This window comes from Arachis ipaensis, chromosome B8, assembly GCF_059453495.1.
Source record: "Arachis ipaensis isolate K30076 ecotype BB chromosome B8, ASM5945349v1, whole genome shotgun sequence".
Classification (NCBI taxonomy): domain Eukaryota; kingdom Viridiplantae; phylum Streptophyta; class Magnoliopsida; order Fabales; family Fabaceae; genus Arachis; species Arachis ipaensis.
Genome location: NC_142443.1, coordinates 79,655,322 through 79,672,256, shown reverse-complemented (window position 1 = coordinate 79,672,256; position 16,935 = coordinate 79,655,322). Strand labels below are relative to the sequence as shown.

The window sequence follows — 16,935 nt, the reverse complement described above, 5'->3', positions numbered from 1 at the left end:
AAGTGTCGGGATTAGAAACTTGTTACCCAAAAACGCCGAGTGGTCGGACGACCTCCCCACACTTAAAAGTTTGCACCATCCTCGGTGCACTCAAAGATGAGCAAGGGGGTACGGCGACTCTCCGAGTTGCCACCTTCAGCTGGTAGGTCAACCGGTTGCTGCGTGTTCTTCCTTCCGCTTCCATTTTTGCTTATGGTGCATCAATCATGAAAAACCAAATAAACACCGTAAGATGAGAAAATACAAAAGCAAGGAAGCGTGAATTGTTGGAATGAGGTGAATCACTAGAATTGAGTGAGTGAATTAGTGTGACAATGATGAAAAATAAGTGTGTGGGTCCTAACTTGCATGCGGTTTAGAGCTCACACCCTAGTATTTAAAAATCATGTCACAATTATACAAAAGAAAGCATGCACTTCACTCATTCTAGTGTGCTTGAGATACTTTAAAAGACTTGTAGGCTAAAACAACCCAACAAGTGGTGAAGAAGCATAAAAGCATTCAAGCAAAAATCAAGCGATTGTGAAATTGGATAATGCATGAACATTGATTGATGTGTAGGTAGACTTAGTGAACAAAATGGTATATGAAACTCACACAACAATCAATGACACATGTTGAAGTTGTTGCAACACCTAAGTGACATAGAGGTGAAACACATGGATGCTATGGAACTTAGGAAAAGGATGTAGAAGTAAAATAAAATCAATCACATAGCAAGCATGGTCCACAAAGCTTGAAAAGCTCAAAAATACGTCACTAGGTAAGCTTTCGATCCAATTTCACAATTCCACAATCTCAATGCATGAAATAGGTGATGATTAATTAGAACAAGCATCCCAAAAAAATGCATTGATAATGTACAATTGCCTAACAATAGATGATGAATGCATGGTGGCCAAAACATGCAATTCAAAAGAGTTAAGAAGCTTAAAGGCAATGTCACATGTACTTGGTATTCACAAATGTTCAACATGAAAATCCAAAACCAAGTAATAAATTGTAACCTCAACAAAGGAATCCAACAATGGCAATAACATAATGATGTTAAACTAACATCCTATCAGTAATAAGCAGCAGTAAATAGTAAGCAAGATTAGTAATCCAACACTTATAATGGAAAACAAAAATTAAACTAACTAACTAACTAAAAGAAATGGTGTTATATGATGTTTGGTAGTGTCGGATGATGTTTGAAGGGTGGAAAGAAAAGAAGAGAAGAGAGAAGAAGAAGGAAAGAAATGGAAAGAGGAGAAAAAAAAGAAGGTGGGTGAAACAGGGCAATCCACGCGTGTGCATCATGTGCGCGTAAGCGTGGATTGATGAAATAGAAGTGACGCGTACGCATGCAGTGTGCGCGCGCGTCGGTGGGTTATTTCGAGAGTGGCGCGTACGCGCACGGTACGCATGCGCGTGCCTTTGGGCACAAAGTTGGCACACTCCAGGCACAACTCTCGGAAAAATGTATGGAGGGGTGGAAAAGTTCAATCCACGCGTACGCGTACATGGCGCGTCCCCGTGGGTGGTCGAAAATGCTTGAGGCGCGCCTACGCGCCAGGTGCGCGCACGCGCGGGTTGGTGCTCTGTTTTCAAAATTTGTTTTCTATGTTTTTGCACCAAACCAAGCATTCCAAACCTCCAAACAACTACCGAAACATCATAAAACCTTATTTAACCTACTAGACTCCCAATTAAACTCAACTAATCAAACAAAGCATGATATCAAATCTAAATTACCAATATTTACAAAGAGGAAAAGGGAAAGATGTTACCATGGTGGGTTGTCTCCCACCTAGCACTTTTGTTTATTGTCCTTAAGTTGGACTTATGGGGAGCTCCTCATCAAGGTGGCTTGTGCTTGAATCCATCCTTGAACATCCACCAATGCTTGGACTTCCATTGTGCTTCATCATTCAAAGTTAATAACCCCAAGCTTTGATGGAGTTCTTCACAACCCATAGGCTCCCAAAGTTGATCTTCCTTGTGTGATCCGGGATCCCACACTTTGTTTTCACACCCGTCTTTGAGTTGATCATGGTGATTTCCTTCGGGTGGCAAGAGAGATGAATTCTCATAGGAGCACCAAACTATCCTCCTAGACCTATCCACTTGATCATTAGTCCAACCTTTACTCCTTGAAGCTTCAACCATAATGAGCCTAGCCTTACAACGCCAACCACGAAACATCTTTCTTTTACGCTTCATCCCACAAAGCATCCTAAGTTGACCATCAGTTTCAAGCAAGCCATATTCGAGTGGGATAATAAAGCTAATAGAAATAAGTTTCACCCACTCAAATGAAGGTGTAGATGGTAACCTAGGCAAAGGTGATTCCAAGGGTCTTGACAAGGCGTATTCAATTCCCATCCTCCTTTTTCTAAGGACTTCCACCTCTCCACAAGATCTCTTAATTTCAATCCTTTGTTCAACAATTTTATCTAAACCTTTTCCCTTACTCAAATCACAAATGGGAAGACAAGAGAGATTTACCTCCACATTGCTTTCCATCTCCTTGGGAGAAGGTTCTTTATGCTCAAAGGATTCTTCCCCACTAAGACTTGATGCTTGATCTTTATCACCAAGGGGACTCAATTCTTGCTCTATCCCATCCAATTCTCCATAAGAGATATGCCTTGGAGGTTGTACACATTCCTCCTTAGCATCAAATTCAATCATCTTGGATGAGTTTTCTTCAATCCTAGACTTCCAAGGTGGTTCCGCATCTCCTAAGTCTTCAACCACTCCTTCCTCTTGTTCAATAATCCCTACCTCCTCCTCTTGTTGCAATTCTTGCTTTAACTCCTCTTCTTCACCTTGAAGCTCTAAACTCACTCCCTCACTATGTTCCTTGGTTGCTTCTCCACATTCGTCAATGGGAGTGCCTTGGTTGCTTAGGCTTAGTTGGGATAAGGCCATATTGCTAATGGATTCCACTAGGATAGCCATCTTGGCTCCTAGCTCCTTAAACTTCTTTTCATCCTCCTCGTGTCGCCTTAAGATATGAGATTCAAGATCTCTTAATTCTTGCATGGCGGCTTCATCGGGAGGTGATGGTGGAAGAGAAGGTTCATTGTTTGGGAGAAACGGTTCAAGATCTTCCAATTCTTCATCATTCATTATATGCTTAGGAGGTTGCGCATTATCCTCCTCAACACCAAATTCAAGCTCATTGGAAGAAGGTTCAACAACTTCCACAAAATCATCAACAATGTCACTTGGTGTAGAAGTGCTCTTAAGTTTGAAATCCACCTCTTGTTCAATTTCTTCTAACTCTTCAACCACTTCTTCTTCTTTAACAATCTCTCCCTCCTCCACTTGTTGCAAGACATACCCCATCTCCTTGTCCTCATGTTGAGATTCTAAAATCTCCTTCATGCTCCTTTCTTCGGTTGATTTCTCACACTCATCCGTGGAGATGCTTTGCTTGTTGCATGAGTCCCATGAGTCCAGGTTGGCTTTAATTTTGGCAAGGTTAGCCTCAATAGCTTCATAATTCCTCCTTTGGGCTTCCTCTTGCTCCTTTTGACGGATTATTGCTTGAAGCCGATCCATTTCTTCCTTGAGACGATCCATTGACTCTTGGATGGATGGATGTGGGTGTTCTTCCTTGGAGGGTTGTGGTGGAAAGGGAAATTCATTATGTGGTTAAAAGTTATCATACATGGGAGGTGATTCATCTTTGTATGGGTAGTGAGGTGGTGGTTCTTGAGGGTATTGGTGGTGAAATTGGGGTGGTTCTTCATATGGTTCATATGGTTCACAAGGCGGTTGGTATGGTAGATATGGGTTGGGGTCATATGGAGGTGGTTGGTGAAGAGGGGCTTGTGAGTAAGGTGGTTCAAAATTATGTTGAGGAGGTGGTTCAAAGGCATATGGTGATGGTTCTTGAAAGTCACAAGGGGATTCACCATAGCCATTGGATTGACATGCATCATAGAATGGCTCTTCTTCATAGTGCATTGGTGGAGGTTGTTGCCATGAGGATTGATCATATGCATATGGCTCCTCCCACCTTTGGTTATCCCATCCTTGATGCACATCTTCATTGAGGTTCTCATTTCCTACAACATAGTTAGAACCAAACTCATAGCCAAAGTGAGAATTCATAGTGAAAAGTAAAAATAAGAAACAAAAGCTAACAAGAAATAATGAAACAAAGTCCTTAAACTAACAAAACTAACAAGCAATCCAAAAATCAAGATATTCACAATATTCACATATATACAATAACCAATAACATAACACCATTGAAACTCCCCGGCAACGGCGCCATTAATTTGACACAAAAGTTGTTGTGGGTAAGGAATTTCACAAGATAATTATGTTGCAAGTATAACCCAAACCAACAAATAACTCTCGAATCAAATTAAATTTTTAGGTTGTCACAATTAACAATCCCTAATAAGAATTAACCGAAGTATTAAGACTCCGGGTCGTCTCACAAGGAATTGCAATGAAGTGTATGATTATTGGCTATGGGGATCAAGGGGGTTTTTGGGATAAGAGACATGGAATGTAAATAGCAATGAAAATAAACTAACAACTAAAAAGTCTTGGCAAGGTTAGGTGGTCAAGGATCTCTATCCTTATCACTAACCACAACATGAGAATTGGCAAGGACCAACCCCACTAAGTTAACCCCTAACTAATAGTAGAGGAAAGTCAAGTGAGCTATGTCAATCCAAGTCCATAAGTCCTAGTTCTACACCTAATCAATTGGTGAGATCTAGCGTTAATGGCTCCCAATCATCAATCACTTGGACATTAGTAACTCAAGAGTTCCTAAGTTACCTTCCCAAGCCAAGAGCACAAAAATCTACACTAGAATCCAACCAAGCATTTCATCAAACACTTGAAAGGCATAAAAAGAAAGCATGGTAAATATGCAAGAATGATAAAAGCTAACAACTGCCAATTGCAAGAAAAGTAAATTCACAACTCAAATCAACAATTAAAAGAACATCAAATATTAAATTGCATTAAATGGAGATCCAAATCCAACAAGTATTCATCAACATAAAAGAGAGTAAAAAGGGAAATTAACAAGAGAGAGCAAGAGAGTTACACTACTAGAGCATGAAAATGTAGAAGAAACAAGATGAAAGCAAGGAATTAAACATGGATCTATGAGAGATTAACCTAAACCTAACCTAATTCTAGAGAGAAGAGGGAGCTTCTCTCTCTAGAAACTAACCTACATGATGCTAATGCTACAAAACAATTGTTCCCCCTTTTGCTTGGACTTCAATTCTGCTTGAAATACACTCAGAAACAAGTTGGATTTGGGCTTGGGCAGCTCAGAAATCGCCCCCAGCGTTTTGCCATTAAATGGGCCAAGTAAGAATATCGGCGCGTGCGCGCCACGTGCGCGTGCGCGTCGATTGGCAAATCCTCAACCGCGCGGAAGCGGCATGTACGCGTGCGCGTCCTTGTGAGAGACCACTTTTGCGCGTGCGCGCCTTGTACGCGTGCGCGTCCATTGGTTCCTTCCAAATCTTTGTTTCTTCATGCATTCTCCTCCTTGCATGCTTTTCTCCTCATTTCTTCCATCCAATAATTGCCTAATGAACCTGAAATTACTTAACAAACACATCAAGGCATCGAATGGAATTAAGGTGGATTAAAATCACCAATTTAAGGCCTAAAAAGCATGTTTTTACATTTAAGCACAATTTAAGGGAGAATTACAAAAACATGATAATTCATTGAATAAATGTGGGAAAAGGTGGATAAATCCCCCAAAATAAGCACAAGATAAACCACGAAAATGGGGTTTATCAAGGAAGCATAGTAAGCTTCTCTCATTGCAGAGTCAACCAGAGCCCCCACAGTCAAACTCTAAGTTTGGTGTTGGGAGGCTACAATCAAACTCTAAGTTTGGTGTTGAACTCCCATATCCAAACTCTAAGTTTGGTGTTGGAGAGTCTCAACAATGCTCTGAACATCTGTGAGGCTCCATGAGAGCCCACTGTCAAGCTATTGACATTAAAGAAGCGCTTGTTGAGAGGCAACCCAATTTTTATCTAATTTCTATTTTTATTGTTTTTCATGTTTTATTAGGTTCATGATCATGTGGAGTCACAAAATAAATATAAAAATTGAAAACGGAATCAAAAACAGCAGAAGAAAAATCACACCCTGGAGGAAGGCCTTACTGGCGTTTAAACGCCAGTAAGAAGCATGTTTTGGGCGTTCAACGCCAGAACAGAGCATGGTTCTGGCACTAAACGCCAGAAATGGGCAGCATCTGGGCGTTTGAACGCCAGAAATGCACCCTGGAGAAGAGCTGGCGCTGAACACCCAGAACAAGCATGGTTCTGGCGTTCAACGCCAGAAATGGGCTACAAATGGGCGTTCAACGCCCAGAACAAGCACATATCTGGCGCTGAACGCCCAGAGTTGTGTGCAAGGGCATTTTGCATGCCCAATTTGGTGCAAGGTTGTAAATCCTTGAACACCTCAGGATCTGTGGACCCCACAGGATCACCTCAGGATCTATGGACCCCACAGGATCCCCACCTACCTCCACTCACTTCTTCTCACCCCTCTTTCACACAATCCCATAAACACTCTTCCCCAAAACCCTTCACCAATCACCTCAATCTCTCTTCCCCATCACCTCTTCACCATTCACATCCATCCACTCTTCCCCATAAACCTACCTTCAAAATTCAAAATCAATTTCCCACCCAAAACCCACCGTTATGGCCGAAACTTACCCCCCCTCCCTTCCCTATATAAAGCCCTCCATTCTTCCTCAAATTCACACAACACAACCCTCTCTTCCCCTTCTTGGCGAAACACAACCCCTTCTCCCTCTCCTCCATTTCTTTTTCTTCTTCATCTATTCTTTCTTCTCTTGCTCGAGGGTGAGCAAAATTCTAAGTTTGGTGTGGTAAAAGCATAAGCTTTTTGTTTTTCCATTACCATTGATGGCACCTAAGACCGGAGAATCCTCTAGAAAAGGGAAAGGGAAGACAAAAGCTTCCACCTCCGAGTCATGGGAGATGGAAAGGTTCATCTCCAAAGCCCATCAAGACCACTTCTATGATGTTGTGGCCAAGAAGAAGGTGATCCCCGAGGTCCCTTTCAAACTCAAGAGAAATGAGTATCTGGAGATCCGACATGAAATCCAAAGAAGAGGTTGGGAAGTTCTAACAAACCCCATCCAACAAGTCGGCATCCTAATGGTTCAAGAGTTCTATGCCAATGCATGGATAACTAGGAACCATGATCAAAGTAAGAACCTGAATCCAAAGAATTATGTTACAATGGTTCGGGGGAAATACTTAGATTTTAGCCTGGAGAATGTGAGGTTTGCGTTTAACTTGCCTATGATGCAAGGAGATGAACGCCCCTACACTAGAAGGGTCAACTTTAATCAAAGGTTGGACCAAGTCCTCATGGACATATGTGTGGAAGGAGCTCAATGGAAGATTGACTCCAAAGGCAAGCCGGTTCAACTAAGAAGATTGGACCTCAAGCCTGTGGCTAGAGGATGGTTGGAGTTCATCCAACGCTCCATCATCCCCACTAGCAACCGATCTGAAGTTACTGTGGATCGGGCCATCATGATTCATAGCATCATGATTGGAGAGGAAGTAGAAGTTCATGAAGTCATCTCCCTTGAACTCTACAAAGTAGCCGAAAAGCCCTCCCCTGGGGCAAGGCTAGCTTTTCCTCATCTTATTTGCCATCTATGTTACTCAGCTGGAGCTTTCATAGAAGGAGACATTTACATTGAGGAAGAGAAGCCCATCACTAAGAAAAAGATGGAGCAAGCAAGAGAGCCCATTCATGGAGCTCAAGAGGCGTATGAAGCTCATCACCATGAGATCCCGGAGATGCCTCAAATGCATTTTCCTCCACAAAACTATTGGGAGCAAATCAACACCTCCCTAGGAGAATTAAGTTCCAACATGGGACAACTAAGGGTGGAACATCAAGAGCACTCCATCATCCTTCATGAAATAAGAGAAGATCAAAAAAGCAATGAGGGAGGAGCAACAAAGACAAGGAAGAGACATAGAAGAGCTCAAGGACATCATTGGTTCCTCAAGAAGAAAACGCCACCATCACTAAGGTGGACTCATTCCTTGTTCTTACATTCTCTGTTTTTCGTTCTCTATGTTAAGTGCTTATCTATGTTTGTGTCTTCATTACATGATCATTAGTAGTTAGTAACTTTGTCTTAAAGTTATGAATGTCCTATGAATCCATCACCTCTCTTAAATGAAAAATGTTTTAATTCAAAAGAACAAGAAGTACATGAGTTTCGAATTGATCCTTGAACTTAGTTTAATTATATTGATGTGGTGACAATGCTTTTTGTTTTCTGAATGTATGCTTGAACAGTGCATATGTCTTTTGAAGTTGTTGTTTAAGAATGTTAAATATGTTGGCTCTTGAAAGAATGATGACTAGGAGACATGTTATTTGATAATCTGAAAAATCATAAAAATGATTCTTGAAGCAAGAAAAAGCAGCAAAGAACAAAGCTTGCAGAAAAAAAATAGGCGAAAAAAAAATAGAAAGAAAAAGAAAAAAGCAAGCAGAAAAATCCAATAACCCTTAAAACCAAAAGGCAAGGGCAAATAAAGAGGATCCCAAGGCTTTGAGCATCAGTGGATAGGAGGGCCTACAGGAATAAAATCCTGGTCTAAGCGGCTAAACCAAGCTGTCCCTAACCATGTGCTTGTGGCGTGTAGGTGTCAAGTGAAAACTTGAGACTGAGCGGTTAAAGTCAAGGTCCAAAGCAAAAAAAGAGTGTGCTTAAGAACCCTGGACACCTCTAATTGGGGACTTTAGCAAAGCTGAGTCACAATCTGAAAAGGTTCACCCAATTATGTGTCTATGGCATTTATGTATCCGGTGGTAATACTGGAAAACAAAGTGCTTAGGGCCACGGCCAAGACTTATAAAGAAGCTGTGTTCAAGAATCATCATACTGAACTAGGAGAATCAATAACACTATCTGAACTCTGAGTTCCTATAGATGCCAATCATTCTGAACCTCAATGGATAAAGTGAGATGCCAAAACTATTCAAGAGGCAAAAAGCTATAAGTCCCGCTCATTTGATTGGAGCTATGTTTCATTGATAGTTTGGAATTTATAGTATATTCTCTTCCTTTTATCCTATTTTATTTTCAGTTGCTTGGGGATAAGCAACAATTTAAGTTTGGTGTTGTGATGAGCGGATAATTTATACGCTTTTTGACATTGTTTTTAGTATGTTTTTAGTAGAATCTAGTTACTTTTAGGGATGTTTTCATTAGTTTTTATGTTAAATTCACATTTTTGGACTTTACTATGAGTTTGTGTGTTTTTCTGTGATTTCAGGTATTTTCTGACAGAAATTGAGGGACTTGAGCAAAAATCAGATTCAGAGGTTGAAGAAGGACTGCTGATGCTGTTGGATTCTGACCTCCCTGCACTCAAACTGGATTTTCTAGAGCTACAGAACTCAAAATGGCGCGCTTCCAATTGCGTTGGAAAGTAGACATCCAGGGCTTTCCAGAAATATATTCATACTTTGCCCAAGTTTAGACGACGCAAACTGGCGTTCAACGCTAGCTCTCTGCCCAATTCTGGCGTCCAGCGCCAGAAACAAGTTGCAAAGTGGAGTTCAACGCCCAAACTGGCACAAAAGCTGGCGTTCAACTCCAAGAAAGACCTCTACACGTGCAACACTCAAGCTCAGCCCAAGCACACACCAAGTAGGCCCCGGAAGTGGATTTATGCATCAATTACTTACTTCTGTAAACCCTAGTGACTAGTTTATTATAAATAGGACTTTTTACTATTGTATTAGACATCCTGAGTTTTATCTTCGGATCATAGAAGTCTTGGTTACTCCGGTTCCCCTCTGGGGCCGAGACCAATGAACTCCATTATCACTTATGTATTTTCAATGGTAGAGTTTCTGCACTCCATAGATTAAGGTGTGGAGCTCTGCTGTTCCTCAAAGATTAATGTAAAGTACTACTGTTTTCTATTCAATTCATCTTATTTCTCTTCTAAGATATTCATTCGCACTTCAACCTGAATGTGATGAACGTGACAATCATCATCATTCCCTATGAACACGTGCCTGACAACCACTTCCGTTCTACATTAGATTGAATGAGTATCTCTTAGATCTCTTAATCAGAATGTTCATGGTATAAGCTAGATTGATGGCGGCATTCATGAGAGTCCGGAAAGTCTAAACCTTGTCCGTGGTATTCCGAGTAGGACTCTGGGATTGAATGATTGTGATGAGCTCAAAACTCGTGAGTGCTGGGCGTAGTGACAGACGCAAAAGGATAGTAAATTCTATTCCAGTATGATCGAGAACCTCCAAGATGATTAGCCATGCAGTGACAGCGCATCGGACCATTTTCACAGAGAGGAATAGGATGCAACCAACGACAAGGGTGATGCCTCCAGACGATTAGCCGTGCTGTGACAGAGCATTTGGACCATTTTCCCGAGAGGATTGAAAGTAGCCATTGGCACCGATGACATCCTTACATAAAGCCAGCCATAGAAAGGAGTAAGACTGATTGGATAAAGACAACAGGAAAGCGGAGGTTCAGAGAAACGAATGGATCTCCATACGCTTATCTGAAATTCTCACCAATGATTTACATAAGTATTTCTATCCTTCTTTTATTACTTATTTTCGAAAACCCCATTACTATTTTATATCTGCCTGACTGAGATTTACAAGGTGACCATAGCTTGCTTCATACCAACAATCTCCATGGGATTCGACCCTTACTCACGTAAGGTATTACTTGGACGACCCAGTGCACTTGCTGGTTAGTTATGCGAAGTTATGAAGATATGTTTAGACCGTGGTTCTGTGCATCCATTTTTGGTGCCATTGCCAGGGAATCAATTTCGAACAACAATTCACAACCTGAGTAACAATTTCGCATACCAACTATATCTTTGTTTGGCATCTTAATCATGAATTATGCACTTGTACTTTAGTGAATTGAGTTGAACTACTTAGTCATCATGGTTCTTAAGTGAATATAATCACATAACAAGGTATTTGTTCCTTGTTAATGCTTTACATTTTTTTTTGAGTTGACTTGACTTGATTCTTATCAAAACTTGTCACTTTTTTATAACAAGCACCTTATACATGTGATTAATTTTATTAATCCTAAGGGTGAATAAGTAGTCTCTTTTCATCATTGAATTGGTTATTGTTAATTGTGCCATGTTCTATTAATTTTGCGCTTTCAATTGCACAATTTCAATATCCAATATCTCATATACTAAATTCACTTTAGTTGTGGTTACCTAGGGTTATTTGTGCATTCACTCTTGCTTATGCTTTACTTGAAACCTAGGCCACTTGATTGAGGAACATGCTATTTCTTTTCCTTATATGGTTGACCTTTTCACCCGATCAATGTGTGGATTCTAGACTATGCGCATTTAGAATACACACACATTGTCTTTTATCATATCACCCCACATATCTTATTTTTCCTCAATTCTTGTTTTCTATAGCAACCCGGAACCCCGGTGCCTACCAGCTGAAGGTGGAGCCTTGTAGAGCGTGTCTTCACCCCCGGATTGAGTACATGCACGGAGGACCGTGCAACGTTTAAGTGTGGGGGAGGATCCGCAACTTTTGGGGCATAAATTTCTCTTTCTCAACACTTTGTATTATTTTCTAGTTTTTATTAGTTATATTTTTGTGAATATTTGTTAGTCTTTTATTGCATTATATTTTGCTTAGATTGCTTGTATATATCTTAGCTTGCTTATAGTTTTATTTGCATGTTGCATGATTAGATTGAATAAGTTTGGTAAAACAACAAAGAATTTTCAAAAAAATCTCTTTGTAGGCATCCCATTGATTAGATTTGAAAACTTATTTTTGAACTTGCTTGAAGTATCTTTTTATGGAACATAGAAAAGAGCTTGAACAAATACTAAGTGAGATTTGAGCTTTAATTATGTGGTTGCACATTTTCAACCACAAATTTTTGTTCTTGTGTGATAAACTCCTTTTATGATTGTGATCTTAGATTTGCTTTAGTCTATATGCCCTATATTTGTTGTTTTGAATGCATTTAGTATGATTGAGGCCATTTTTGATTTAAGCTCACTTAACCCATATGGCCAACCCTTGCATCTACCTTTGTAAATCACTTTTGAGCCTTTTAATTCCCCTTTGTTTTTATTTTAAGCACATCATTTTTCCTAAGTGAAAAAACCATTAATGTTCTTGAATTATATCTTTGATTAGCTTGGGTTTGAGTGTGTGTGTTAATCAAGTGTGGGGGAATTTGTGGGAAATCATTGGTAGTTAGTGCTTTAGGTGTTCATTGAGAAAATTTGGAAAATGGGTAATCACTCATGCATTCATCATTTAGAACATATGCATCTTCTTTGTCATAATAATAATAAAAAAAGAGAAAAAAGAAAAAAAAGAAAGAAAGAAAAGAAAAGAAAAGAAAAAGAAATGATAATAAGAATGTAAATAAAAGATGCATATGTGTGTGAATTGAAAAAGAAAGATGCATGAGTGAACATGAAAAAGGGATAAATGGGTAGTTAGGTTGTTTTGTTATGGGATGATATAGGATTAGGTGGAATGCTTGAGCTAATCAAAGATCCAATCTATTAGCCCACTAAACCATATTAATCCTACCCTTACCTAAGCCCCATTACAACCCACAAAAGTCCTCATGATATTTTCATTCATTCATCAAGTATTAGTTGATTGTTAGATGACTTGCAAATATTTGAGAAAGATGATTAAAGGAGGATTAAGTGATCAAACCCTACACACTAAGCGAATAGAGTGTAAACACATCCGGTGAGGGTTTCAATTGCTCAATTCTATGTTTCCATTGCTTATTTTGTATCTTTTTGCAAGTTGTTGAACTTAATTTTGAAAATTTCAAATCAATCTTTGGACATTGATCATATTGCTATATTTTCCTTGTCTTGGCCCTAAGTTCCTACTCTGGATTGATTGAGATTCTTTTGTTTGTTTTAGCCAAACTCAATAGGAATCATAGTGTAGATATGTATAGATAGCATTTAGTATAGTTACATGCATGTAGGTAGTTGCATTAATAATTACCCCTTCATTCATCTCCTTTGGTTGGTTTAGCATGAGAACATGCTTGGTTTAAGTGTGGGGGAATTGATGAATCCATATTTTACGATATATTTTGGTTTGATTTGAGTGGATTCCATCACATAAACCCACATTTATTCGCCTAAATAGCATGCTTTTGAGGTTTCTTCCTAAGTTGTGCTTGAAAGTGAAAACATGCTCTTTTGTGCTTAATTTAGTCAATTTTATTCACTTTAATCCCATTTGGTGCCTTGTATTTATTAAGTGATTTTTAGGTTTCCATGGCAAGTATAAGTTGAAGAAGTGAGGAAAAGAGCATGCAAAATGGAAGAATTCAAGAAATGAAGGATTTGGAAAGCTTCCAAACCTGACCTCTCTGTACTAAATTGGTCATAAGTTGAGCTGCAGAGGTCCAAATGAAGTGGTTCTAGCGGCATTGGAAAGCTAACATCCGGGGCTTCAAAATGATATATAATTTGATATAGTGGACATAAGTCTACCTGTGCGTACGCACAGGTACTTGTGCATCCGCACAGGTCCCTGCACGTTAGCTCATTAATGCAAATTACTGGGGGCGAATTCTGGGCCTTCAAAACCCAATCCAACTCATTTTCTGAAGCTATTTAAGGCCAAAGTGAAGAGGAATGAAGGGGGGACAATTAGGTTTAGCTTTTGTTATGTTTTCTCTTAGTTTCTAGAGAGAGAAGCTCCCCCCTCTCTCTAAAATTAGGTTAGGTTTAGTTTAATCTCCTTTAATTTTAGTCTTTAAATCTTATTTTAGTGTAGTTTCATTTATGTTTCCATATTGTTCTATCTTGTTCTTCTTCATTTCTCTTGTTATTTCCTTTATTTTGTCATTTTTATGCTTATGGAAACTCTTTGTTGCTTTAATTTTAATTAATGAAAATTTATGTTTCCATGTCATTTATTGCTTTCTCTAGTTGTTAATGGCACTTTCTTGATTTGGTAGTTTTAGAATTTATTTTAATGTATTTTTAATATTATTTTATTTTCATGCACACCAAGTGTTTGATAAAATGCTTGGCTTAGTTTTCCTTTAGTTTTTCTTCACTCTTGGCTTGAAATTATTGACTTTGGTGATCCTTGAGTTATTGATGTATATTCTTGTTTGATATATTAGAGTGAGTTAGTTGATTTGGTTTTCCTTGACTCTATGTGACCCCTTAGTGTTGACATAGGACTTAGGGATTGAAATTAACTATGCCTATTTGACTTATCTTCGATGTAAGGTTAACTAAGTAGGATTAACTCTTCATAATCATCATGTGTTTGTGGTCAATGACTAGGATAGGTAGCCTTAGCCTTCAATTACTTGCCAAGAGGTTTCTTACATTCTAAATTTCCTTTCCTTGCATTTAATTGCTTTGACTTTTATTTGCTTTGATGTTTAATTTCTTGCATATTTAGTTTTCGTACTCTTGGCTGAGAAATTAGATGTTTGGGTGGAATTGAGTGGTGGATGTCCATTCCGCATTGTGAGAGATTAGTTAATTGGTTTGGTTTCCATTGACGCTAGTCTTTCACTAAGTAATTAGTGAGTTGATTAGGACTTATGGATTGAGATCAATTATGTCTTTTTGACTAATTCTGAAGGAGGATTGATTGATTTGTATTGCTTCTACATAATTGCCATGTTTGTGGTCCACAACTAGGATAGGAAGCCTAGATTACCCAATTATTGCCAAGAGTTTCCATTTACATTCCTTGCATGTTCATTTACTTTCTTGCTATTTACATTACTTGCTCTCTTGCTTTCATTCCCAATCCCCAATTTCCCATGCTCTCTCTCATAGTCAATGACTGTACATTTAATTGCAACTCCTAGAGAAGATGACCCTAGAGCTAAATACTCTCGGTTATTTTGTATTGTGACATTATTATTTGATTTTGAGAAATCATTGTTGGTTTGGACTATGCTACCAACGAAGTGATGCTTGTCTTTGATTGATTCTGAACTATACAAGAATTCTCATTGTCACCCGCCGAACGCTCGAGCAGACGAACATTGGCGCCATCTGTGGGGACCTGGGGAATGTATTTCTTTCTGGGAGAAGAAGTGAAGGATGCACGTGAGGAGGAGGGAACTCGCCTGATGAGTAGGATAGCTTTCGTTGCCTCTTCCCACGAGCGCATGGAAGCCCGTTCTCGTAGAGATGACCCACCCTCTAGCTCCTATGAGAGACGTCCCTTTGGAGGTACAGGTGACGACAGTGTAAAGATCACTCAGGAACTGCGCCACCGGGTGCAGAACCTCAAAAGAGAGCTGGCGGCGAGGGACCGCAATCGGTCCGAGCACAGTAGAGACTCTCGTCCCAGTCTATCTCGTACCCGATCTTCCCTAAGGAGGTCAGAACCAAGGGGAAGGAGCCCCCAGAGAAACAACAAAAGAATGCAAGCTGACGCTCCATCACATACTACCCAAAACAGGTCGGAAGAACATGGAGAGACCCATAGAGAGAAAGCGAGAAAATGACGAGACCCCATCATCATGGGTGTGACCCCTTTTTGTCCCTTAATCCTGAAGGTTCGGCTGCTGAAGAATTTTGACAAGCCCATAGACATGAGGTACGACGGGACGAAGGACCCTCAGGAACATCTGGCAGCCTTTGAGGCCAGGATGAACCTAGAAGTTGTTGGTGACGCGGTCCAATGTCGAGCTTTCCCTATAACGATGGTAGGCCCAGCGATATGGTGGTTTAACGCGCTTCTGCAAGAGTCCATTACGGCCTTGGCGGATATATCTTGCAGTTTTTTAGCACAGTTCACCACACGCATCGCCAAGGCTAAACACCCGATCAACCTATTGGGTATCAACCAGAAAGCTGTGGAGCCAACCAGGAAGTTTTTGGATAGATTCAATGACGAGTGTCTGGAAATCGACGGTCTGACCGATTCAGTGGCTAGTTTGTGCTTGACAAGTGGCCTACTAAACGAAGACTTCAGGAAAGACCTTACCACCAAGCCCGTCTGGAACATGTAGGAGATCCAGAATGTGGCGAGAGAATATATCAATGATGAGGAAGTTAGCCAAGTGGTGGCAACCAATAAGCAGCAGTCGACCAACCTACCTCGCCGCCAACCAGTATATGCAGACAAACCAAGAGAGATACCAAAGGAAGGGGCATCAGAGAAGCAGTCCAAGCCGTTTTCTTGGCTGGGGAAGTTCACGAACTATACCCACCTCATGGCTCCTATAGTGGAGGTTTATCAACAAATAGCGGATAAGGGCATCCTATCAAAACCTCGACAACTGAATGACGGGACAGGTGGCAACAAGAGCTTGTACTGTGACTATCACGAAGGATTTAGTCACAAGACTCGGACTGTGTTGACCTAAAAGACGCCTTGGAACAGGCTATTCGTGAAGGCAAGTTGACTGAGTTCTCTCAGTTCATAAGGGAGCCGAGAAGAAGAGAATGTGAACAATTTGAAGAGGACCGAAGCCACGCCAAAAAGCCAAGGAAAACGTCCAATGAGAACCCTAACAACGCCTCGACGGTAGTCATTAACATCGTGGTAGGACGAGATGCACCCCCAAGTCAAAGTCGGCAGTAAAGAAGGATGCCAAGGTCCTAGCCGTGTCAGCGGGAAATCCCAAGGCTCCATCCAAGGAGCCTCTAATGAGGGAGAAATCATTGGTAAAGAATTTCACAAAAATAATCGCGTTGCAAGTATAGATCTAAACCGACAATTAAACCTCAATCAAATTTAATTTGTTTATCACTTAAGCAAACCGAATACAATTAACCGAAGTATTAAACCTCGAGTCGTCTCTCAAGGAATTGCAGGGAAGTATGTTACTATTGGTTATGAGATAGT

At 40.1% G+C, this 16,935-nt stretch overlaps 1 protein-coding gene across 1 annotated transcript; it reads left to right on the top strand.

Annotated features, from left to right (window-relative positions):
• The first annotated feature begins 15,676 nt into the window (after positions 1–15,676).
• LOC107611102 (uncharacterized) lies at positions 15,677–16,453 on the top strand. Its single transcript, XM_016313063.1, has 2 exons — positions 15,677–16,015; positions 16,097–16,453. The coding sequence occupies exons 1-2, from the start codon at positions 15,677–15,679 to the stop codon at positions 16,451–16,453; spliced, it is 696 nt and encodes a 231-aa protein (XP_016168549.1).
• Positions 16,454–16,935: the final 482 nt, after the last annotated feature.

Coding starts and splice junctions, on each gene's coding strand:
- LOC107611102 (XM_016313063.1), top strand. CDS start 15,677: ATGAGGTACGACGGGACGAAGGACCCTCAGGAACATCTGGCAGCCTTT. Junction 16,016..16,096: donor ACGGTCTGACCGATTCAGTG/GCTAGTTTGTGC, acceptor TGGAACATGTAG/GAGATCCAGAATGTGGCGAG.